The sequence below is a fragment of the Parasteatoda tepidariorum genome, chromosome 1 (assembly GCF_043381705.1).
Source record: "Parasteatoda tepidariorum isolate YZ-2023 chromosome 1, CAS_Ptep_4.0, whole genome shotgun sequence".
Lineage (NCBI taxonomy): Eukaryota > Metazoa > Arthropoda > Arachnida > Araneae > Theridiidae > Parasteatoda > Parasteatoda tepidariorum.
Genome location: NC_092204.1, coordinates 373,924 through 401,678, shown reverse-complemented (window position 1 = coordinate 401,678; position 27,755 = coordinate 373,924). Strand labels below are relative to the sequence as shown.

Genomic DNA, 27,755 nt, shown 5'->3' with positions numbered 1-27,755 from the left:
TATATATACGCGCACAGAGAGTCTGTCGTGTCAAGCAGTTTGAACTTCTTGACATTTGAAACTATGATGTGAAACGATTGTTCACTCATTGTTAAAAATGTTTTCTAAGGACATTTAATTTCATGCAATTTAGATAGACAACTGTGGTCAGTAAGTTAATTTTCGAAACTGTTAAAATGTTTGAGTACATATAACCATTTGTTTTAAATGTGTCAGAAGTAAAATAAGTAAAGTGAGAAGTAGAGTGTTACCAAATGAGAATTTAGCCGTGAGGAGACGGTCTGTGTCGAGTGGAGCACCGACGCCATATTTGTTTTCAGCTCTTACTCTGAAGTGGTACTTTTTCTTGTGTTCCAGTCCAATCACTTCATAGTGACATCCACGAACGTAACTGCTCAGCTTCGTCCACACCTTCAATATAGATCGATATCTATCATCAACGTCTTATACGATAATTTGTAATTAAGCATTTAAGTATAAATTGTAATTAAGTATTAATAAGTTTAAGTGACGCCACTTCTTTATTATGAGGAGAAGCCTAAAATTTGAATAGAAAGTTTTAAACTTTCAAAGTTTTGTATCCATTTTATGTAAAGTAATTAGCCTCATTGAAAGTAATGCGGCCTCACACTTGAATCCGAGATGGTTCTATAAGAAAAACCAAAAAAAATTCATTTCGATATTTATTGAAATACTAACAAAATGATATTTTAGGACAGCAAGGTTTTACAAACATCTCAAATTTGAATCACGTGATCCCTATTAGATAAAGTAAAAAACTAAAAAAAATTTCGTTTTCATATTTATAACAAAGGGTAATGAGCGGAAAATTGACAGAAAAATGGTAAATAACCAGGTCTTACCAAAATAGAAGACCCCGAGTCTTTAAAGAGACGAATAGAAAATCCTATATTTTGAAATTATCGGGGTCATTTAGATAATTGAATAACTTGTCAAAATAACATGTTCTCACGAATTATCACCCTATTTTGGTGCAATATTAGCCTTTTTTAGTGGTATTAAACCACCAAGAAGAGCAGATGTTTGTCCTTCCATTCAAGAATTACTAATGAATTTAGAATGAAAATCTAAAAGCAGTAGTAAGTTCTCACAAAACACTTTGAACCTCTTCTCAACGTCCTTTTTTTAACGCAAACGTCTGTTTTTAAAATTAAAATAAACCTTTTTTTTTAATTCTTTAACATACGTACCATATCGGTATTTTATTGTAAATCCCTGCAGACCAATGCTTAACTTTTAACTAATTTACAATTCGATTTTATTTGACATTTTAAATTTTTTTTTTATTTTTATTGAAGTAGAATTTTACGTACAAAATAAAAACGTTTGTTGTATCACTTTTGTGTTTGCAAGAATCAACTAAATACTATAATTTTAAATATTATACTACAAATTTCTTTTTATAAGAAAGGGAAAAAATAGTGAGTAAAACTGTCAACTCTCTGGCAACAGACATTTTAAACTAGGTCAAATTTTTCAACAAACATATATTTTTTTAGGAGAAAAAAGTTTCAATACCTTAAGGCAAAAACTTAAATCACTTTTAAAAATAATTTTTTTTTGGGGGGGGGGATGAGTTGGATTAAATCATGTTTTTATGTGATATTGTACTCCATTTTTATATGGAAATCGATAGAAATAATGTTTTAAGAACTGACGTAAAAATTTCTAGTTGTTTCAAATTATTATTGTATCATAATGTCTATCATAAAGTGTATTACTAATGCGTATCATAATTGCATCATAATGCGATGAAATGACTCAGTTGTGTGCTGATTTTTGTCTATTACTAAATTTGATCGTAATGACATATCAAACAAAGTTTTCATTGACATCTGATGTCTATAAAACATAGAGATATAGGCAGTATCATTTGCATTTAAAGCATTAATGTGTCAGAAATATCTTTAAAATACATCTAAAATCATAACTTTTTCATAGAATTCTTATCTCAAACGATTTTTCTAACGACACAGATAAGGATAAACATATTGGGTTTTAAATCAATACCTTTAATCATCCACCCTCAAATGCAGATGGACTATGTGTATACTTTTGTCCTTTATCGCTCTTACTTTTAATAAAATATGTCTGCTTTGCGTGATTTGCTCTTCTGTCTCCTAACAAGGTTCAACGCTACATTATAATTCGAAAAACATGCTTTATTTCATGAATAATGATTTACTTTTAAATAGAGTGAACTTTTCAACGGGTTATTTAAAAAATCCAAAACTATTGCATCATTATGTTTATGATGAAAGAAAAATATTGAAATGAACTGTTTTGGTTTGAATTTAGAAAAGGGAAGAAAATAATCATCAAACTTGTTAAATGTTTTCAGTATTTGGGAAATTCTCACGAAATATGATAATTCACAGTCCCTTGCTCCAAGATCTAATACTATAGTGCTAAAATAACTTTAAAAAAAATAATTGCTGTTGTTGGCATTTCAAAATGACTTTGCACTTGCATTGACTGTTTTGTACAGTTAAAAAATTTAATTGAATTTCAAAATGTCATGTTTCTGGTATGTCACAAACAATATTTCCAATAATAACTAGCTTCAAAACTTCCCATAAATTTTTCAATATCTAATTTTTTGTATCTCAACCGTTGTAAGCATTTCTAGAATATACGCAGAGCGTATTATTTACTAAAACTTAGTTTGAAACAATTTTGTCTGCCCATAATTCGTTTGTCACATGAAAATCTGTCATTTTCCTGGCTACTTTTATTTAGTGATTTATAACCAAAATAGATATAGAGTCAGCAATCAATATCTTATGTTAATGGATTGATTATATACCCTCCTATCTTAACATGTCTTGTTGCATGAATAAAGAACCAATTTTCTGGTTCAAAATCTATTTCAAAAAATTTTTCAAAGTGAGTAGGTTTTTATGTTGTCATTTTCCTGTCTTCTTAAAATCCTTAATAACATAAACTACATGGATTTATCTGAGTTATTTCAAGAAATCCTGTTGTTTTCTGTGGAATGTAAACGTCTTGGGCCAAAATGTTAAATTAAAATGCTAATATATTAATGTTAATATAAAATGGCAAATGTGTCATTGTCATTATCCTGGCTGTCATTTTCCTGGTTTATGAATGCCAGGACATAGACGAGTTACCAGAAAACTTTTTAAACAGTATATTATAAAGAGGGAAAGGAAATATTAACCAAGTTTATGCATGATTGTAATAGGCTTGAATGTAATCAAAGTTATTTATTTATTTAATGATTGATTATTATACACAATTTTATTCTGTACATTTCAGCACCAAAAATTTTTTTGATTCCTTCTACAGTGGATAAAAAGAATTAATTTAAGCAATCTATGGTTCATCTAACATAAAGGCTTAAGTTGAGTTACTTACTATTAACTTAAAATTACTGTTTTTTAAACTTCTAAGCTAATATGTCATTTTCCTGACATTCAAGATTTGATGAATTTCTATTTTATTTTTTTTCTCGAACAAATGTCAATAAACTACACTGCTGTCTATAAGATATTAATAAATGCAACTAAGGAAGTATACGAAAAAAATCAGATTATTTTGAGAACTTTAAATTTGAAGAAAGTTTTTGGTCCGTTTTGTCATGTTTCCAAAGAATCACCCATATAACAGCAAGCAAAGCATTGCCTTCACTCTAAATGTTTTGGAGTGCCTTCCTGGATTAATATATTAATAATTTCTTTAATAACTTTTTTAATACAAAACAAAATATTAAAAACTTTCTTCCTGCAAATTGCAGAGATTCACCAGGAATACACTTACTTGAGAGTTTGCCTCTTGTCTCTCGACCACGTAGTTGGTGATGGAACTACCTCCATCATCCTTGGGTGGTCTCCACGATAACGAGCAAGTCTCGGGTGTCACATCAGATGCTTCCAGTGGTCCTTCTGGTGGTCCTGGTTTATCTAAAATTGAGGATGCAATTGATACTGTAACACAGTGCGTAGCCAATTCTTCAAGTACACTTTAGCATCTTTTAAGTACCCTTTTTAAGCACTATATACATTAATAAAATGCAAAATTATTTTCAAAGACTTTACATGATAAAAATAACTAGTTTCTGATAAAGAACTCATATTAGCCATCATAAAATGAGGGAATGAAGCCAGCAGGATGTACTCACCCACTACAAGAACTCTACAGGATGCATTATCGGTGCCGTGCTGATTCTTTAGAGTCAAAGTATAAGAGCCAGAATCATCTCTCTTTGCTTTTTTATTGATGAGGACTGTAAAAGCGACATTGATCTCACTATAAACTCGATCCGTTTTCACTAATGCTTTACCATTCTGAAAAGTTCAAAACATGATTAAAGATCCCATTTTAATTATCAAAATTCTACGTGACCCTTTTTAAACATATTAATTTACTCGATGTTTTTTTAGCAAATGTAGATACATAAAAATGAGTATTTAAAAAATAATGGCTGTATATTACTGGGAGTACAAATAAGTTTCCGCCATTTTCCATAAAAAATTAGCAGTTTATTGTGAAAACTATTATCTTTAATTCAAAGTATTTTCCATCACGAGACACTACTTTTTCTCCATCTTTCTGAGAGCATTTGGAAAAACTCTTCCTCTTTCCATAGATCGACCCATTCCTTCCAATAATTTCTATAAATTTTCTACTCACAAAGACCATGTGTTATAGACCGCAACAGGTGATAATCTGAAAGGGCATGGTCAGGCGAATAAGGAAGGTGGGGTAGAACTTTCCATCGAAGTGTTTTCAAAATCAATTTTCACGCAAAATCGACGTTCAATGTCTCTTTGCTTCAGTTAATATGGAACCGAACTTCCTTCTTTTTGGACAATTTTAAGCGATATGAGATTGCTCGCTGAGTTTTTTATAATGCAAGTTCTTGCGTTTGCACGAACCTTGTTCCAATTCCTTGTCCTCATACAATTTCTGCCTTTCATTCCACGCCACCTTTTTGATCTTCTGAAACTCTTCACGACAACTTCTTTCACTTAAGCATTCTATGTTTCTCCAAGCAATCGATGCTCCTCAACTGCAGATTTCTTTAAATTAAGGGAGTAAATCAAAAATGACTTTTATTTGGCACGAAAACAATTGGTTAATACTAATACGGAATCACAAATACTTTAAGGTTATGTTGTTACTAAATGAACAAACTTACTGTAAGACGTTTAACAGATTTCTACATAACCTTCTGGCAATGACATCTTGTGACCAACGACGGGAACTTATTAGTGCACCCAATGCCATTTTAATACGTCAGGTGCAACTAAACTGCTCAGCCTCCTATATTAACTATAATTTAACCAACAGTTCAATGAAAATAATTTTAATTTAACTAGTTGTGTGAACATTGTATTATATGTAATACGATGCGCAGCTTATCTAATATACAGTTTTAAAATTACTTTCAAGTAAAAATCGAACAGTTTAATGTCCTTCTTAATCCACTCTGTTACCATAATTATTGTAATCTTCCGTTTAAATGTCAAAAAATGGCTATTTTTAAGTAAGGTAGCCATTTAAAAATGGTCGTTACATTTATTGTATTCTGAGAAAATAAAGTTTTAACAATATAAAAGGATGTTGCATTACCTTTCCTTTCTGTTACTAGCATTATTATTTTAAATGTATCGTTCAATTGACTTTATAAAACACTTTTCACCTGGCCAAGTAAATTTCGCTCTCATGGCCGTTAAATATAGATAGTTCATAAAATGTTTTGATTCACAAGTTAATTGTTCAAAGCAGGGGCCTGTCCAGTCATTTTGTGAAAGGTCCTGTTTTTGTAAAATTCTGAAAAAACTACTTATAATTTGTGAATATAAAATAAGCGTTAAGTCACATTCTTTCAACCAGGGTCCTGCTTTTGTGAATGCGTGCAAATAGGGTCCTGTTATTGCAAAAATTGCTAAAAACTTTTAAGAATTTTTTAAATTGTAAATAGATACAAGATTCTGCTCAACGATGGTTGCTACAAAAATAGAGATGCAACATACAAATATTTGGTATTTAGCTCATACTGCTCAACAGAGAATATTCGTTTCGGACGAATAATGGAAACCAAATCATTCGCATTTTTAATCATTTCAAATGACATATTTTAAATAACACAACTTAGTAATGTATCACTTTTAATGTGTTACGCATTAAGTCAATTTAAACAATTCTTAAATTTATAATATTTTACTTAAAAAATATTGCCAGAAATTAAATTTTATTTGCATACAATTCTATTCATTCATTTCTTGCATAAATGGATCTATTATTTATTTGCAAAAAAAATCATCATTTAATATCAATAAGAATGTGCACACGATGTTTGTAAAAGTAGAAATATTTTCTTAGAATACTACATTTGAAATTTAAACTAACGGAAACTTTGAAAACTTAGTTCGTTCCGAACAGTCTTTCTCTTTTTTTTCCCCCCGAGAAGGGTTTATTCGATTAACAAAACAATAATGAAAATAAACGAATTTGTGAAGGTCCGCTTAAAAGACAAATTATTTTGTGAAGGATCCGTTTTTATGAAAAGATATTTTGTGAAGGGTCCATTAACGGACCCAAATTTCTTCTAAACAGACCATTGCAAAGTATGACAATAAAGCCTATTCTGAAAAAAAAAAACAAACCAATCCACTATATTTTGAAATTTAGATGTACTTACAATAGTCCAGGTGGCTGTGGGTACTGGGAATGCGTTGAAAGGCACTCTCAATGTAAATTCTTCGTCTGCTTGAACTGTCATGTCTCGTAAGCTGAATCCAGCACTTATTTTAGGCGAGCCTGTCAGGGAGTTAAAAATAATAAGTATAACACATTCATAGTATACAGACATTATTATAGTATAGAGAGTCTCTTACAGGGAGGTGGTCTAGCGAAGATTCCATCGGATCCAGAACTGAAGGGACCTTGTCCGGCAGCATTGAGGGCACACACCCTAAACATGTACTCCTGGTTCTCTTTCAGTCCGGTGACACGGAAAGTTTGTTCTGTAATGGTAGTTTGACAGGCGGCCACCCACCTCTCCTTCCCCTTCTCTTGTTTCTCCAAGACATATCCAATGATGGCACTTCCACCATCATCTCTCGGTTTCTGCCAGCTCAGTGTGATGGAATCAACAGATGTATCCACAGACTGAGGTACACCCGGGGCACCAGGGGGGTCTGAAATTCACAAGAATTAAATTCCTTTTTATAATCCTTCTTTCAATCCTTCCCTCACTACATGCACTATCCTATATCAGAATCCATGATTTCAATTTGGAACGTTTTGTTCTTATTCAGGGTGAGTAGCCAGATTTACCAACAAAAAATAAGCACCTTTAAAGTACTTTCTTAAGCATTAAAAAAAAATTTTTTTAATCACTTTCTAAAAAAAAAACATCACAATTAGGCACAGGGGTGCATGACCGTCCAATGAGGTGACAGGTTCAACCCCCAGCGATGCTAGTCGAATTTCCCACACCACGCTCACCAACCGCAGTGCTGACGTAAAATATCCTTGGGCAGACGGATCATGTATTAGGATATGTGCAGTCATAAAACTTATTTTTTTTCTATCGTTTAAAGTATTTATTTCGCACAAACATTAAATCAATAAAAGTCATAAACATTTTCAAAAACTTCGCATAATCATGAATGGTATAACTAGTTCCTGATAAATAGTGCAGAGAAAATTTTAACATCACGAATTTTTTTGTAATGTAGAACGACCCTCGTGATATGACAAAGAAAAAATAAATCTCTTTTGACAAGATAGAAAAATAAGTACTTTTTACAAACCCCGAATGAAAAAAGCACCTTTAAGAGCTTTTAAAAATCATAAATCAAAAATAAGCACCTTTTTTAAAAAAGCTGCGCATCCTATTATTCTTAAACGATTGAACGGCGGTTGAAGTCTGTTATAATTTCGAAATTACGCTTTCTATTTGGAGTATTATTTTTATTTGTTTCCGGATATTTCATCAGCTGCACGCATTCATTCGGGAGAATCGAACAAGTGAATGAGTTAGCGGACTTAGTTAGATATTTTTCCGGAGTAGGAAATGGATGGAATGTTTGCCGTTTCACGCGGGAGTTAGTGTCAGTATTTGCAAGATGTTTTTTTTTTCAGTTTAACCGCGTCCCTCACCAATATCTTTGAAGGAAAAAAAATACAAAAAATCAATATATTTTTTTATTTTATAAATAAATACAAAGAACTAAAATAAAACAGAATACACACGTTTTAATTTGAAATTTCAATGTTTTTTAATGCGCAAAAAACGTTTAATTTTCCATCAGTTTATTTCCCTGAGTTATCCTCGAGCAAGTTAAATATGAGTCCTTGTATGATAGTTTTTAAAATAAGGGACAACACATTCTATGTAAATTCAGCAACCATCGCATAAAAACACCCACAATCCAACTGCAAGACTTCGAATCACAAAATTGTGATAAAAGACGCCAGAGTTTTTCTCGATGTATTTGCAATGCCCACATTAACTCGGGATTATCAAGGAAGCAGTTTTTTCAAGTGGTTTTATGACAGTCCATTCAGATGATAAAATACATTTCTGCTTCGTTCATTTTTGTGTGAATTCTTAAATGAAATTTGGCTTAACGGTAAAAATAGTTTGGTCCAGTACGTGCTCGCAAAGCTCTTTCCTTTCACCCATCCTGAGCCGTCGAAGCTTCATCTTTAACCCTCTGACGGCTCTGGACGTAGAAAAGTCGTACTTTTTAAGTTCTTTTCATTCGTTGTTGAACAGCCGACCTCATTTTGGGTTTATGACTACTCTTGTTCAACTCCGGAGCCTTGTCATTTTGAACCAATCCAGAAGACAAGGAAACTCCTGGATCAGTACCGTCAGAGGTATTGATTTTTTTATGGGAACATGGAAGACTTAGTAACTCGACAAATTTAATGTGCATCAGTCACCATTTACTACACGGGGAGTCTTCGGCCGGCGGGGATCGAACCCACGACCTCTTGGACATGGGCCCAGTACCCTACCTACCAGGCCATCCCGGCCTGATGTAGACGCACAGCAAAACTGATTTTTACTGGTTATTAGATAGAGTGTACAGGAGAGAGCCATTCTTCCCAATTTGCTAAATCACCAGTGGGTCGAGAAAAACTGTTTTTAATAACTTCGATCCGTTCCTATTTCGCTTCATTTTAAATCATGCATATCAGTTGGTTCTGAAAACAGAAGAGTTAAATAACTTACCAAAGGGTAATTTAGCGAGGATGGGTTCTCGTGTCTTTCCTGGTTCGCTGGTTCCATGTTGATTTTCAGCCATCACCTGGAAATCGTACTGTTTTCCGATCACCAAGTTTCGGACACGGCAGGCTGTCGCAGTCACGAAACTGGACACCCTGACCCACGTGAGAGTGCCGACCTCCTTCCTCTCGACCACGTAATTAGTGATTTCAGCACCTCCATTGTCCTTCGGTGGATTCCAGCATAGAGTGAGAGATTCACCTTCGATCTCCTCCGCGTGAACATTCTCGGGTGACGTTGGTTTATCTATTGAAACGATTCATCACTTTATTATGAAAATTCTATTTTAAATTAAATACAGTATTACATGAATCCACAAAATTCATTAAAATTTCTATCGAAACAACATGATGTCTTACATCAGTCATTTAAGTATAAATAAGAAACGTTATTATGGATTTGCATTGACTCATCATGGGTGGAGTAAAGGAAAATGAGAAGAAGTATTAAAATCAAAATAATTTCGCAATAGCTTTAACAAAGCAATAATAATATACTTATGCGCACCGGCTAGGTGGCTGAGCGCTCAGCGGTGCCAGACTGTGAAGCCAGTGGCTGCGGGTTCGAATGCCACTCAGGGCATGGATGTTATCCTCTCTTGTGTGTGTTGTTCTCTGTTGTGTGAATGTGGTCCTAGGAACGGGTATGTGTGGCAGTGTGTAATGTGGCTCGCCTTCGTGACTCATGTTCACAGGTGCCCACTGGGTTAAATGAGCAACGCTTCCGGCATCTGCCGAAGTGAAGAAGTTCAGTGCCTGCCGTTAAAAAACATTATCATGCTTCGCGAAATATTTCTATGGAAAAAAAAAGAGCTTTGTCACATGAATGAATGACATTTTCTACTTTCCGCTTGGGAATCACAACACAAATTGTCAAGCAAAGACAAAGTTTTTAAATGTTGCGGACAATACTCTCTGGTAAAGAAACAAGGATCTAACGAGGATATATATATATATATATGATATATATATATNAATGAATAATGACATTTTCTACTTTCCGCTTAGGAATCACAACACGAATTGTCAAGCAAAGACAAAGTTTTTAAATGTTGCGGACAATACTCTCTGGTAAAGAAACAAGGATATAACGAGGATATATATATATGAAATTTTAGCATCCTAAATAAAAAATCATCAAAAATTTTGTTCAGATTGTTTGAGAGAATGGAATTATAACATTTGGTTTTAAGATTAACTTTTGCTTTAAATTAAACTTTAATAGTATATCAGTGGTGTTTGTCAGCTCTTCTACATAGTTTTTCTTCGTCTAACCATCAGCGTGGATGACATGTCCCTGAAACGGTTATATGAAACTACGTGTTTATTTTTTTTATAGCAATAGTTTTAAAATGTGTTCATGTAAAACTAAAAAAAAAAATTCAAATTAAATAATAATTGGTTATAGAAATAGAAAAATGTTACTTTTCTCCAACTATTCAAGATGATTGGCGGAAAGTTATTTAATTCGTTTAGAAGAACTGTAAAAACATCACCATTACATTCTTGAAGCTAATGGTGCTTCATTAAATTTGGTACTATTGATGTTATGGTAACTGTTTTAATAGGTGCAAAATATACCAATGCATATATCATGATATTTATGATGTGGCAACACGTTTAAGACCCCGAACAACTGCATCATTCAGTTATAATTTTGTATTCAAACAGGGGTCTGTTTAGAAGAAATTTGGGTCCTTCACAAAATGGTTTATCTTTTAATCGGATCCTTCACAAATTTGTTCATCTTCATTATTGTTTTGTTAATCGAATAAACCCTTCCCAGGGCAGAAAACCAGAAAGATGGATGTAAACGAATTAAGTTTTGTCTTCGGCAGACGATTCTTCCATTATTCGTCGGAAATGAATATTCTGCGTTCAGCAGTATAGGCTCAATACCAAATATTTGCATTGTTAAATTTAGATGCAATTGCTGTTTATTTCTTAAAATNTTTCATCTATGTGCCAATGGTGCTTCATTAAATTTGGTATTATTGATGTTATGGTAGCTGTTTTAATAGGTGCCAAATATACTAATACTACATATATCATGATATTTATGATGTGGCAACACGTTTAAGATCCCGAACAACTGTATCATGCAGTTATAATTTTGTATTGAAACAGGGGTCTGTTTAGAAGAAATTTGGGTCCTTCACAAAATATCTTTTCATAAAAACGAACCCTTCACAAATTTGTTTATCCTCATTATTGTTTTGTTAATCGAATAAACTCTTTCCAGTGCAGAAAACCAGAAAGATGGATGTAAACGAATTAGGTTTTGCCTTCGGAAGACGATTCTTCCATTATTCGTCGCAAATGAATATTCTGCGTTCAGCAGTATAGGCTAAATACCAATTAATTGCATTGTTGCATCTCTAATTTAGAAGCAATTGCTGTTTATTTTTTTAAAATTTTGTTTTTATTATAATTTTATAGTGCTGAGCATAATCTTGTAACTATTTACAATTTAAAAACTCCTTGAAAAAGTTTTTTTAAAAACCGGACCCTATTTGCACAAATTCATAAAAGCTGACAAAAACCGGACTTTTCACAAAATGTCTGGACAGACCCCTGATTGAAATGAATAGGGTGATACTAAAATATATTTTGGCACCTTCTATTTGATATTTTTGAAGGTAAGTAAATACATATCTTTCCGAGGTAAGTAAAAACATACCTAGGACAGTGACTCTACAGTAACAGGTATCAAATCCAGATTTGTTTTTAAGATGAACCTTGAAAGTCGCTGTATCGTCTCTCTTTGCATTTGTAACTGCTAATACGGCATTTGTGTCGCTCACCTACGAAAAGAAATAACATTCATTTATAATATTTCTTAGAACTTTAATACAAGCCCTTCAGACTTTCTCATTTGTTGGCAATTATGCGGAGAAAAGTTTCAGGCGTGTTTAAGTAAGAGAAGCAGCAAAATAGTTCGACAACACTCTGCTAGTTAGTTAAACATTATTTCAGAATTTTAACTTTTTTATATAAACTGCACAAAATGTTTGCCATTTTCGCAAGAAAATTTTGCATTTTTAAAAACTGTCATTTTTTTTGTTATACTTATTACAATTTAATTCATAGGTTTTCAAAAACATCTTAAGTTAAGCCAGCGTTGCCATTTTTAATTTATTTTACGCTATTGAAACGTATGAGAAACTTGTTTAAATTTCAACCAACAATAGTTGTTGTAAAATCGTAGAAATTATTTCAGTCATTTGGAAGTTTTGATTTACAAGAAAGGATTTTAGAGATGCAAATCAGTCGAAAAAATAAGAAACGGAGAAGAAAAATGCTGCATCACCCTAAAAACAATCCGCTTCCTTCTTTTGAACTTCCTGATTTTATTTTAACTCTACAACTGCTTTGTGATGGTTAAATAAGTTTAATAATTCTGTTAGTATTCTCGATATTTCTTTTCACGTGATATTGCAATTAAACTGACGAGTTGAATTGAAGACGATCTGAAAATTTTGAAGAAAAAAAATAAGTTATGTTCATGAAATCCACAATTGCTGATTAAATGATATTATTAAAGTAAACCATTTGTCATCTAAAGACAGTAAATAAAATGTTCGAGATCGTGAAAATCATGACGAACAAAACTATCCAAAAAAAAGAATGGAAATAAATTTTTTCTTCTAATAAATAATTAACTTATTCAGGATTACACACGATTCGAATTAAATTTCTTGCCTGTTACTTCAAACAAGAAAAGAAGTCATTGACTGTGATCATTTTATTTGGTTATTTTTTGAGTGAGGCATAGAGTCTTAACCTTTTTTTAAAATTTCATTTATTTACATAAATAGTTATTGTTAGATTCTCATTTATAATTGCATCATTTAATGTTTTACCAAAAAGAGATCTCTTTATATATCAAACTGGAAATAAAATATGAGTGATATTATAATTTTGAGCATTACAGCGTTAGATTGTAATTAGTTGTAGAATTTTGAATACGGTTTTTTAAAAGCACATTTTTCACAATGAGGAATAGAGTTAATCGTAAAACTAATGTTTGCGAAAAATGTTTGTAATGAAATCACCCTAATATTAAAGAACTTTTTCCAATTTTTAAAAAATTTAATCAACCTTTCACCCCCACCCTTCTTCTAAGTGCATACTTGGTACCTATCAAGATAAATGTAATGCCCAGTTATGGGATTTTTTTGAGAAAATATTTAAATCAGAATGCTACTGTTGCGTTGGCAACTAGTTTCAAAAGCGCCACCTATAATCAATTCTTGTATTAGATATTTACCATCATTTTGTACATAGTTTTTTGGATGGCAACGTTAGTTTAGAAAATAAAAATAAGTTTAGATTTACTCTGCTTCATTTCTCTGATGAAATATATTTATTAAATTTAGATTGCGAAGAGCTATAATTGTCATAACCAACATCAAGAGTTGTTGTGTAAAACTGAGAACTCACTTAATTATATAGTGTCACATACTTCAAAATGTTCACACGCTAAAAAGTTGTAAAACTGAATGAAGGCATGGCAACTTAAAAAGGACAGAGAATAATTTTTCTCTTTCTTCTTCGTTATTAATTTTAAGTGTGTGAGTTCAGACAAACCTAGATTAAGCCATGAAGTTTCAAATACTGAAGAGAAAAATAAATGATGAGATGTTAACTTATGATTACGCAACGGAGAAGTTATCTTCTGATTAATTTGTTTGCCTTTTAATATGTTGAAGTATTTTTTTCAGCAACTGAAATTTTATGACTTACTCTGTCTGAACTTCTGACTTTCTCTGTCTGAACGACAAAAATTTTCTTTCGCGGTAAGGCTTTACCTTTAATCACATGTGCCAAATTAGATTTAACGTGGAATTTTTAATCGCTATCAAAATAACTTAATTCAGAAACTCAAATCATTCATGCAATTACTTAAAAATGATTCTTTAAAATATAATAACCACCTTCAAGAATATCCTGGCGTCCGTGTCATCGATGTCTTTGTCATTCTTTGTCCAGGTGGCAGACGGTTTAGGAAAACCAGTGAATGGAACTGTAATTGAGAACTCTTCGCCTGCTTTCACTACAATATCTTTGATGGCACCCACATCAATGCGTGGCTTGTCTGAAATCATCATTTAGATTAAGATAGACATTTGTGGCAAGATCATATTTGATAAGTATTTATTTAGATTTCAATGCAATATTTATTGAAGTGCATGGAAAAACAAAAGAAAAATATTATTCAATTGTACAGTAGCATGTAACTATTGTGACGTCACTTAAAATTAGAATCACGAGAAAGAGCTAAAATTGGAATATCTAGAACAAAGTCTTAGATCCAATATAACTACATGGGGAATATCTATCGGGTAAATAGTAACTTAAATACGGGTAGAGTCATTCAAATAAAAAATTAGGTTAAAATCACCCCCATCATGGAACGAAAACAACAACTCATTATCTAAAACTTGACCTTTCCACAACTTTTTTATCACGCAAAAAATAATGATAATAAAAGCAGCTGAAAGAGAACAATCAAAGTGAGTGGAGGCGAATACCGAAAGTAAGTCTCTCTCTTCAAAAACAGTTTAAGCACTGTCATTCTCCATGTGGGCATTGGAAGAAAAATAAATGTTATAATGCTAAGTTGGTTTAATCATAAATGCTAAGTTAGTAAAATGGTTTAATTGTATCAATTAGCTATAACATAAATAAAAAAATATTTGCTTAGTAAGTAAATTCCCGTTATTTATTTATTTGAAGGATGCGACCCAGTTGTTTTATTTAAATAGATGAACTTTAATTAAATCTTCCAAATGAAGCCAATTAGAACAATAATTGTGTACCTGGTTGTTCTTCCACTAGAATCATTGAGCTGGGTTTGCTGGGTGGACTCTCTCCCACATTATTCATCGCTATTATTCTGAATTCATATTCCTTTCCCTCCACCAAGTCAGGAACCTTAAACAAAAATTTATTAAGACTTCTCAATCCAAGAAGGAAAACAATTATTTATTTTCTACTGTTTGCTTATAAAGTCGATTTATACTTTTCAATGATTTAAATTCCGTAAAAAGATATTAGTAGGCAATTATTGAATATTTTGAGCAGCATCTCCATGGTTTACTGAGTGCATTCAAAAAACTTCAGAGACGCTTCCTTCCAAGTTGCATCTTTCAAAGATCTTCACACATTTAAATGACTCCATTAAAACGCCGAATTGTTGTTTTACATGGTAAATATAAATTAATTTCATTCCACACACCATCGGCAACCGAGCATTCCAATTAGTATACATCGATATCATAAAATTTCAGCTTTAAACATCGCACTAAATCGTAGCGAAATTATGTACACTCTAAAAATGAACACCCTTATAGTGTACGCAAAAAAATAGTGTTCAAAGTTTTGAAACATGCTGTGGAATGACGTCTATCTACATACGTCTTCAAGAAGATATTTAGAAGAAAAAAAGAATGGTGATAATCGCATGGAGAACTTTGTGACTCAACAGATTTAACGTGCATCAGTTACTACATGGGAGACCGCGATCTCTGTAGGGTACTTGACATGGGGCCCAGTGCCCTACTCACCAGGCTATTACGGCCATTTAATGAGATTATAACAAAATTTGTTTACCACGAAACACGTGTTATCGACGTGCAAGATGTTGTTGATGATGTCCCACTCTTTGGCTTGTGCCATCCTCTTCTCGATGTAATAACCGAGTATTTTACTTCCTCCGTCATCCGGTTTAGGCCAGGACAGAGTGACGCTGTCTTTGGTGATCTTGTCGACGTGTGGCGCTTCCGGCATCGATGGTGGATCTTCAATATCAAGAAATAATCATTATTATTATTAGAACTTTCTTTTTGAGAGATTAGAAGAAAGAAGCTTACACTTTTTCTTCTCTGCCTTGACGAGACCAGTGGGTTTACTGGGTTTGCCTGCCCCTCCCTCATTCACGGCCAATACTCTGAATTCGTATGTCTGTCCGTCGGATAAACTCGGGACTACAAATTCAGTTTCGGGAATGGGGAACTGCGACACTCTCACCCATTCCTGTGTTCCTTTCTCTTTCTTCTCGACCAGGTAGCCTGTAAATAAAGCATCCTGTTTTGAAAGTGTATGGAAGGATAAAAAGAATTACCATCCAATAACATTCCTTTCTGATGTTGACAGAAATGGAATAGAGTGTGCAATATTATTTGTTAGGACGGAGATCGTCTTAAATGAATGAGTATATTTTTACTTTCTGGCCGTTACATCTTCATTTGGATGTGATAACATGCAGGGCTCGAAAAAACTCAGAAATTTTACCCGTCCCCGAGGACGGCTTGTAAAAACAATGCACCCGTCCTCCGTTGAAACTAACCCGTAGCTTTTAAATAAATAAAAATATAATTTTCTCCTATTTATTACAAGCATTTATATAAATTGCACAATGAATTAGTCGTTACTAGGATTACATTATACAGTAATAAAAGAAATACTAGGTTACTAATAGTAAACTAGTATTTTTTTTATGAAATAATTTAATTGACAAGGGTCAAGTTATCTGGAATGTCAAGTTATCCGAGGGTACTGCGTTTTTTAAATGAATCAAATATGACGTTTACCAGTTCCCCAATCAAGCCAATGATTTACAGAGGTTTCGGCACAGAAATCTGAAAGGGGTTTTCCANATCAGTACTTTGTTAAAAAAGGAAAAACAGAAATAATTTTAAATAGTTGACAAGAAAATGGATGTATATTGTTTATGTATATTGCCACTGATTGGCAAATTAAAATTATATCCGCGGGCCGGATAAAACCTTCCGGCGGGCCACAGTTGGCCCACGGGCCGTAGTTTCCCCATCCCTGGAATAGAGTATGCAATATTATTTGTTAGGACGGAGATCGTTTTAAATGAATGAGTATATTTGTACTTTCTGGCCGTTACATCTTCATTTGGATGTGATAACATGATAATGGTCGTTTAAGAAAAATTGATTTATTAAGTATTGAAAATGGTCATAATTCAAAAATATTAAAATAATAAAGAAAAGAAATCCTGTATAAAAGGAACAAGATAAAACATTCGCTTACATCGAGAGTTTTAGTTACCATTTCATATTCAATGGCTAGGACCGGGATGCCCAAAAAGGCATCCCCCAGTCGCCTAAAATTAGAATTTGAAAGTGAATTGTTCCCAACGGACTGTTAGGGGAATGGGAAGAGATCCAAAGTGGGTGATTCGTCGAAAGATAACATTGCCAAAAAATAAAGCCAACCAATCATTAATCAATAGATTTGAAAATACTTTGGCTATCGCGAATAGCCAACAAGACTGTGAGAATTAGTAGAACTATGTAACTGAGACATTTTTGTGATAAGAAATAAAGAATAAAGAGTTGTAAATAGATTTTTGTCTTCGATTTAGTGAATTGATGAGTCTACATTAATATTGAAAATAAAAGTGAGCCATTACATGGATCGATAAGAAAAGAATAAAATATTTTATGTTCGCTTTTTTATAAAATGTAATAAAAATTAACTAATTAATTTAATTTAGTTAAAATTCGTTTGAGAATGATTAAAAAAATAAGTTTGAGAAAAAAAAGAAATTTTAAAAGCTAGTAAGTATATAATGCGGCATCACATTATTATTTTTTAAATAAACACTTATTTCTAATTTATCAATGTAATATTTACAGTTTGACTTTATATGTCCTTTGTTGCTGTTTTTCTAAGCATATATCAAAAGTAGAAAAGAAATATGTATGAAAAGAACTCATCACCTCATTGAAAATTCTCTTTCTATCAGCAAATTGATTATTTTAATATTGCTTTTCAAACATACACTTTGTTTCAGAAAGTTATTTCTCTTTCGTAGAAACAGTTATAACTTTTTGTTCCAATATAAACATTCGAATGGTATTTTTCAAAACAAACGCTTAATCCATAACTTCCTTGTGTGTAGCCAATTGTCTTCTTACTGTACGATGCTGACAGTATTTTTCGGGTAATTTTTAATATTTTGAACTGCTATACACCTAACAAAGCATGATTCTTGAATTGTTTCCAAAACATTAAACCTTACACGTGTTGGTGGTAACAAAGCAGATATATTTACATTAAAAATATTCTTTTCTTTTTGTAAGTTAAGTCGATAATCACTTCTGCTTTATAATTAAAAAAAAAAGACTAATTTCACAATAAGAGAGCAGAAAACTTATTGCAGAGAAAATTACCAATAATTGGTTTTCCACCATCATGTGCTGGAGGCTGCCAGGATAATGATACAAAAGTGGGTCCATGATCCAAAACTTTCGGTTGACTCGGTGGATCTGGGGTGTCTGAAAAAGGAACATTTTATAGCTATTAATGATCATAACTTATGAACTATTAATCAGTATAACGAACCTATAGAACGATTTATTTACGAAAATAGTTATTAATATTCGATGCTGTGACATTTAGGAACTCGTTTGAATAAAAAGAACACTTTCTAATGTTCGTAAAAGCATTTGTTTTTGCAGTCTTCTAATGAGCTGGCTCCACATCCATTTTGTGTAACAGAAGACTAAACTTAGTGACATTTTATTCCTCCGAATCCTTCCTTTTAAAGATGCAGCATTCAGTAACACCATTTAACGAGAAAGTAGGAACAAATACTTGAAAAAGCATTCAATCAAATAAGCAGCTCAAATTACAAAATACTATGATAAAAAAAAAAATTATCCAATGCTTCAATTAGGGGAATTAATAATTGAACTAGGAGGGCAAATACAAATGAAAGACTCCTAAAAAGCTTAGTTAAACTCTGAAGAGTGTAATTAGGTAGATGTTGAACTATGAAATCGTTTCTTAAATACAATTGAAATTAATATTATTTTAACCATCTGGATAAAACTGCCTTTGAAAATGACTGTAAAAATGTTTGAAAAAGTATTTAGACACTACCGAAGAGGTAGATACATAAAGGGTGTTATATTGAAATGAATGGAAGAATACCCATTACCAGCAATTATAAAGAAATTGCAACTTTCAATGCAATCAATAGCGTAAACTACAATAAGTCAAAAAAATGGATCCATTTAAAATTATAATTCAAAGAGGGCTCATTCAAAGTGTGTCAATTTTAATCATAAATTTTACAATTATTATTTATACAATTATTGATACGATAAATGTATTCAGTTGAATAATCCAAACATTTATGTTAGTCATAATGCATATTTGTTATAATAATTTATTAAGAATAGTATATAGTATGCATTCTTATAATAATGAATACGTATTGTTATTATAGTGTATAACGTAAATAAAAGAATTTGTTAATACTAAATTGCATTACTTTCTAACTTACGTAAAAATAGAAAGTGATGCGACCCTTTGCTAAAATGTTGTCCTTACATCATAAAAATATTATAAATAAAACTGATCACACAATATGATTATTTTTTTATTTAATATACGTTCATTTAAAATAATCTTTCTTTTTCATCGCTCGCTCATTGGATATTTTAGTCTGCTGATGCTTTTTTTTAAAAAAATGAAGAATTAAAAACAAGTGCGAAATCATTTATTAATATACATTTCAGTATTGTTGTATATCTATAGGCCTTAAAATACACTACCACAATACTATAAAAAATGACTGATTTTAAAAATACTTACTTCATTTCTTTTGTATGAGAATTAAGAAAAGAAAATGCATAAAAGTCACATTTGTAAATCAGTCTGCTGATGCAACTCATCTAATGATATCACTCAAGAAAAACGTTCATTAAAGGCCCCAATGAGATTCTTTAATAGTTGTTATATTTTTTTTTAGTGAGGAAAAATGAAACGATTCGGTCTCCCACGTGTTATCCCAACAATTTTAAAAATGATGATGAGAGAAAAAAATATCAAACTTATCACTTTAATAATTGATGGTCGTGAAATATGCAGGAGGGTCGTCTTTTCACCAAAATATATCGTCATCAGAGCATCTGAAGACGTTCTATATTATCACCGTCGTTTAACAGCCATTCCTTGTCATATTGAATCCAATCCAGAAGGCTGTCTTCGTGGATGAAATGAACCCACATGGAGAGGTCTACCACTGATTTTTTTTATGTGGGGCACCTCAATCGAAACGGCGAGGTTCAAGTTTTAGTGATGGTAAAATCATCACAGCACAAATCTTAAAAGTAAAGAATGACATGTATTGAAAAAAATTAATGCATATTCTGATGTGCTATAAATTCAGATGAGATTCATACATATAGTATAAATGAACGTGCCGTGAGTTTAAAAATTGAAGTTATTAATTTTTAAGAAACAATTCATATAAAAGTCAATTCCTACTGAGATCAACAAAGAAAAACTTTAGTTACTTTTTACGAAATAATTACAATTTTTTCCCCACAAATAAAACATTAATTTATGAATGAATTAATATTTGAAAAAAGTACATTAACATCGAGTGTCCTCCACTTAAAAAAAAATGTATTTAAACTCGAGTTGGATGAGTAAAATGTTGAACATTTGATATAGGGTGAACAAATAGTAGGGATTGAGGTACTGAAATCAAGTGTATTATTTTTAGTGAAATGGTGCAGCATTCATTTCCTGAAATATATGTGGTATAAAATAGCACAAGATGTTACCGAATGGATTCTTTGCAGTGATTGGTTTACTCTCGAGAGGTTCGCTTATGCCGTATATGTTCTCAGCCCTCACTCTGAACCGGTACTGCTTTCCTTCATCCAAACTTTTCACAGTGAAGGCCGGATTTGGACAATAGCCACCAGTGGGAAGCCATTTGTCACCACCAATATCACACTTCTCCAATATGAAACCTTTAAAAACAGTTCAAACATTTCAATTATAACAGACTTAAAATAATCACCAAAAAAAAATATTTTGTTAAAACCTTTTTTTTTTCTTCCAATATATCATTAGAATGGAAATTTTTTTTCATTCGATGCCATTGAAACTAAAGTTATTTATATAAATAATAAAAAATTAAATTAAAAAAAAAAAGATTATTTAAAAAAAAAAAAAAGAGTTTAGAGAAATTAATTTTTAGGGGGAAAAACATTTGGTTTAAAACTGCATTGGTTAAAAACATTTTTAAATAAAATCATTTTAGCTCTCGTAAATTTGCTTCGAAACATTTTTGTAGACGAAAATTTAAAGTTTATGAAAGAAGATGTACCTGTCAATTCTGATCCGCCATCATCTTCCGGTTTCATCCATTTCAGGGAGATGGAATTGTTTGTGACTTCAACAGCTTCTAGAGGTCCTCGTGGGGGGGAGGGCTTGTCTGAAAATACATTTTGTTATTCTGTTGTGTTTTTCAATGACAGTTTTGCCTCACAATTTTTTTCTATTTTTTTTTTAAATTGAATGAGTAGGTGTAAAGGAAATTGTGATTAGTTACAACTTCATTTTTATGAAAAATACCACCCCCTCTCTTCGCACCGCTCACCAACCCTTGTAACTGATTTTTTTCCTCCATTTTTTTTATTAAAAGCCACTATTTTAATTTAAAAAAAGTTCTTCTGTTCATAAAAGACATAATTATAAATTTCAAGTAAAAATCTTTTCTTAATATGTTAATCCAATTGTACTTGAAACAGAAAAGAAATAAATGAGAATTCATTAACGATACTCTTATTTAATCTTTGTTGACATTAAGCGAAATTCGAGCTTATATAATGAAGAAAGTAATAAAGTTTTCTAAGACAATGTATAAAAATTTGTTTTAAAGCAAAAAATAAAGTGGGAAGAAATAGAGGCACATAAAGTTCTTTCCGAGGTTTAAGAAAAAACAAACCACGATGAAGCGTCAAATTTCAACTCCTTGGTATTTTAAACTTGCATGTTTGACGACCCTATTCATTAAATATTTATTTATTCAAATCTTGCTTCTTCTCCATCACGCACGCTTATAAGAGTTTTTATTTTTAAGCAGCAATCCACGCCTGCGGTTGTTAAAATAGTCTCAAAAGTTAAAGCACAAGCAGAAAAAATACAATTTTCAAAGGCAACAACAGAACGTAAAAAAAAAAATGATTTGCAATTAAGTATAGTAAATAAACGAAGACCTGCTTCATTTATTTTGATCACAGAAAAATAGGTAAATAGCAGAAACACATTTTGTGCCAATTTAAAATGACTATTACACAAATGTTTCATATTTTAAGAAATTTTATAAAAAATGTAGCACTATTCATACAGATTAAAATAAGTAAGCATTCATCAAGTGAAGACCAAAAAGCAAACCCAGGATTTGGTGAGCTTCATTTTTTCAGTTCTCAAGCTGATCTTATTTATTCATTAATTAATTAATTTTTTTGCCTTATTCAGGGTCCTTGGAAATTTTTTAGTAGGGGTAGTCAATTGAGGGTCATGCTAGAATAAATTTCTTATTTTAATATACCATTTTATCGTTTTTCTTTATAAAACACAATAAAGCAGCGATATCAAAGAAAATATTAGGAGGAATCATCGATCTGACTCACCATATACGAGCAATGTTATGTCAGCTGAATCTTCACCATATGCATTCTTAGCCTGTATGTTGTAGAGTCCACTGTCTGTCCTCTCAGATTTAGGAATGGTCAGCATGATGAGTTCCTCATCGCGTATCTCTTGCCTTGTATGTGGAGTGTCCTGCAGGTGTTGACCATTGTGTGTCCACCTGACAGTCGGTACAGGAGAGCCGGTCAGAGGAATGTTTACGTAAACAGGATCGCCAGCTCGAACACGAATGAATTTCCCGTACAAACCATCCAGGTGAAGTTTCGGTTTTTCTGAAACGAGGTGAAAGATTCTTTTCAAATGAGTCAAGCAAAACTACATAATTATATCCATGTATACATCCAATGATGAAGGAATTAAATTTAAACACTTTTATATTTTATAGCCGCTGAACAACCGACCCAATTTTGGGTCTACGACTACAAATGTACTTCGTAGCCTTGTCATTTTGAACACAATGCAGAAGATCTTGGATCAAGTATTCGGTGAAATTTGTCTTCGTTGAGGATTTTTTTGGTGGAACTAACCAGCATTTGGGTTACATGGAAAGGAAAACCACGACAGCCTCCCACGGTTAGCCTGACGGCAAGGGGACTCTAACCCATGATATGTCTACCACTGAGGATATTTTACGTTAGCACTGAGGTCGGTGCGAGTCGGGTGCGGAATTAGAATCAACCATCCATTGCTGGATTCGAACCCGTTTCCCCTCGTTGAGAGCGAGCGCTCAATCCCCTGAGCCACCACGGCTCTCATAACACACCTAAATGTTTGGGGGGGGGGATTTTTTTTTAACACACTAAACGAAAATTTTAAACACGGTAATTTCATGACTCAATGGTAACACAGCAATCTTGACTACGAAATCGTCAAAATGAATTTCAAAAACAGTAATTTTACGACTCAATGATAACACCGCAGTATTGACAACGAAATCGTCAAAATGAATTTCAAAAACAATAATTTTACGACTTAATGATAACACCGCAGTATTGACAACGAAATCGTCAAAATGATTCGTAANATAACACCGCAGTATTGACAACGAAATCGTCAAAATGAATTTCAAAAACAGTAATTTTACGACTCAATGATAACCCCGCAGTATTGACAACGAAATCGTCAAAATGAATTTCAAAAACAGGAATTTTACGACTTAATGATAACACCGCAGTATTGACAACGAAATCGTCAAAATGATTCGTAATAGCCTGCAAAACTTACATAAAGATTTTAAGTAAAATTGAAGAAAAAAAATCGTCAAAATGTTTTTTTGAATAATAAGGGGGAGCTATTTCTTTTTATCGATTTCATATGATTGTTTTAACAGTTCTCAAGATACATTCATATCATTGATTTCAATTATGCAATCAGTTTCTCCTTCCAAACTACAGTTTTTTAATTGCACTTTTATTCTATGTTTTTTTTAAAAATGTACTAGTTTAAATACTTTATATGTGACACGGATAGTGTGTTAATGTTGTGACAAACTTCTGGGGGAATGAGGACTCATCATCAGGATTATAACTGAATAAGAACTAATGCCAGTGAATGTCATCATACGCCGCTAGGAGAATCATATGAATCTGGAATGGAGAGTCAGATGAATCTATTGGCGGATGAAATTGCTCTGTCGTGAACTTTTGAAAGGGGGAGGCGTCCCTAGTCGCGCACAACGGTCATTTCAGATTTGAAATCCAAACACCCGAATCACTTATTTGGCTCATTCAAAAGTGAAATCTACCTATCACCGTTATTGACACGTAACATATTTTCATAGAATTTTTTATGAGTTTTAGAATGTGTTCAAGGAGAAGTCAAAACAAGTTGATAAAATTGCTTGTAACAGCAAATCTTGTGTTATAACCACTCAAATCCTTGAACCAAAAGAATTACAGAAAGTGCTTCCCATTTTTAGAGCAATCACTCAGTTTGACTTAAAAAAAAATAATGATATTTCTTAAGAAGCAGTGAACATACCTTTCATTGGTTTTGCTGTAATTGGTTTTGAGGCTGGACTAGGTTCACTATAGCCAGCAACATTATGAGCAGTTACTCTATATTCGTAGGAATGACCATCAGTCACCATGTGATCAGTGAAGTTACAACTCTGAAATTCATGAAGTCTCTTTCAGCACTCATTTTAATTTTACAAAACAGATATGTAAAGAAATCTCACAATTTGTTTACAGTATAGAAATGTTACATTAATGATAACAACGTTTCAATATTCGTAATCTTCCCCGTTCGATGTTTTTCAAAAAACAATTTAAAATTTTGATTTTCAACTGAAATATTTGAAAGAGTTTACTTGCAAGTAAAGTGAATCACTGATCTATAGATGTTTTATTTTATACTTGTTCTATTATTTTTATTTTTACGAGGGTAAAGTACTGTTTTTAAGCCAGTACTTTATATTTTTTTGTTATTGTACAGTTTCAAAATTTCCAATCAACATATGCTTAAAAATATTTCATAAATCATACTACACGTTTTTAAAAAACAAAACTTATGAATTCAATGGGCATTACTGTTTAGAAACATTAATAAAATCTTCATATTTTCCAACATTAATTGTTTCAAATAAGTAACTCATTTGAATAAAACGTAAATAAATGCTCTGTTATTGTCATTGCATCAGTAAATAGTTTCGTGATCATATTTTGCTTTTTTTTCAATTCCAATGATTACATTTATTTCATTAGAAAAGAATCCTTTTTTGATCAATTTTCTCCTGATTCAGATATAAATAAATATTGAATCACCTTCACCAAATCCTTTGTAACCGTTCCCCATCTGTTCAATTTCGTGTCACGCCTTTCAATCTCATATCCAATAATATCACAACCTCCATCCTTCAGTGGCGGAGACCAACTGATCTTGATGAAGTCACGGTCATGATCGACGGGCTCAGGTTGTCCCGGTGGACTCGGGGGCTCTGGAAATAAAACACACACATATTATAGTAAAAGCACTGTTGAGAAAACATGTAGCTGGACAAAACCCCAAATTACCTTAATTTAGTTGGACGTAACCTAAATGATACAAAAAAAAGAGACTTACTGAAAGGATTTTTGACCATAACAGATCTTTCAGTTTCTAGGGCTGCAGAGAGTCCCTGAGCGTTCTTGGCTCTCACTCTAAATTCATAATTTGTATTCTCAATGAGTTTTGGCACTTCGGCTGTTGTGGATTTGGCTGGAATGGTGAGTGCTGGCACCCATGGACCATTGTGAGATTTATCTCGTTTCTCAATAATATAAGCACTGAAATGAAAAGAGGAAATGAATGAAGACGTCGAATCATTTCTTCAATGAATTGATTCGTTGGATGTTGAGTGAGCAAAGTAGAAAAAACGGAATAACTTTTGGTCTATTGATTTACGTTTTAGGACTCAATCTTAGAAGTTTTAGCCAATTAATTAGCGTAGACGATATTGTGTTTCGATGGATTCAAATTTCTGCCCTTCAAAATGTAGGGGCAAACTGGGAAATAGGGGTCCCATAGTTTTATCAAGAGAATGAAGTTCAAAGTTTGGACCCCTTTATGCTAGTCTTATTTTTTGTACATTTTGTCACATCTCGAGTGAATTTAAAAATTTTTGCACACAATTATAAAAGTCATTAATACAAAGATAATTCCACGAAAAATATAACTAAAACATTTATTACTTTTTATTATTTATTTAAAAATATTCAAAAAATTTTTGAATTGCAGGATATGCTGTTTTTAACGCCATTTCTAAAAATGTAAATTTAGATGGCAAAAAAAAAACAATATTTAAGCGAAATAGGTTCCAGAGAAGTTGAATTTAAAAAATACGGCTTCTCTAAAAACTCGATTTCTCAGGGAACTATTTTTGAGTGATTTTGCACACATTTCGTATTTTGACGTGCAAAATTGCATTCTTTAAAATTACGTAAGTAATTTTATATCTTGTTATTCATAATTTTTCAACCATTATTAAATAAAATAATAAAAATTTACTAAAAGTTTTGTTTTTCATGGAATTATCTGTGGATAAACGAATTTCATAATTACAAATATTTTTCAATTCGATTAAAAAGTCTTTGAGATATCCTAGAAAAGCTAAATACAAAAAAAGAAATTGAATAAACTTTAAGGAGTCCAAATTATGGAGACCATATTTCCCAGTTTGCGGCTACTCCCTACATTTTGAATCAGAAATCCGAATCCGTCGAAATAAGTTCAAGTTAATTCAGAAAAAGTACGTTTTTGTGTCTGATTTGTAACTAAAATATCATCTGTAGTAATTAACATTTTTGAAGTCATCACCTCGAATAATTAAAAAGAAGTCCTAGAACTTGAAGATCCGATCATTATAGAGTTATTTAGGGTGGTTCGTTTTGTATTTTGCGCACCCTTTAAAAAAACTTATAAAGAATTTAATCACAACTGTTTGCCATTAACAGCGGATGAGGAAAGACCTTCTGTCACTAAAAACCATATAATTATTACTATATTTCTAGATGCATCCAATTTTGCATTCCTTATAATCACTTTCACGCGAACAGGTCAATCAGTTACCTTCAACGCACTCCTCTTACAACGTGCATTGACAGATTTTGGAGCAAAAAATAAGCACCTTTTAAGTACTTTTTAAGCACTCGAAAAATATTTTTAACTACTTTCTAAAAATATATATATACAGGGTGTTTCAAAATTATCTTTACATCACCTGGCTTGAAATTTATTACAGACTGGAAGTGCTTAGGGCCACCAATGGTGCGCATGTTGAAGTGTACTAAACAAAACTTTATTAGTTGCAGTAATACATGCAAAAGGCAGAATATAAATATCTTGTTTATTTTCGAAGTTATGAATTTTTGAAGTTGTAAAGAGAATTTTGGAACACCCTGTATATATATATAATTAGGGTCTCTGCAGTCATAAAAATTATATTTTTCTATCGTATAAAGTTCTTAATTTATGAACATTAACTCAATAAAATT

The 27,755-nt window shown here is 32.2% G+C and overlaps 1 protein-coding gene across 1 annotated transcript in view; it reads right to left on the bottom strand.

Annotated features, from left to right (window-relative positions):
- LOC107453633 (twitchin) overlaps positions 1–27,755 on the bottom strand; it is a gene marked incomplete in the record, with an annotated part of 247,518 nt that overhangs the window by 12,638 nt on the left and 207,125 nt on the right. The window contains 18 exon segments of the mRNA XM_071179568.1: positions 252–411; positions 3,802–3,944; positions 4,163–4,328; positions 6,689–6,807; positions 6,885–7,187; positions 9,236–9,535; positions 11,969–12,092; positions 14,226–14,386; positions 15,111–15,225; positions 15,904–16,091; positions 16,164–16,361; positions 18,498–18,602; positions 20,904–21,095; positions 21,455–21,562; positions 22,764–23,054; positions 24,763–24,892; positions 25,548–25,720; positions 25,846–26,048. Coding sequence (XP_071035669.1) covers positions 252–411; positions 3,802–3,944; positions 4,163–4,328; positions 6,689–6,807; positions 6,885–7,187; positions 9,236–9,535; positions 11,969–12,092; positions 14,226–14,386; positions 15,111–15,225; positions 15,904–16,091; positions 16,164–16,361; positions 18,498–18,602; positions 20,904–21,095; positions 21,455–21,562; positions 22,764–23,054; positions 24,763–24,892; positions 25,548–25,720; positions 25,846–26,048 — 3,179 coding nt within the window.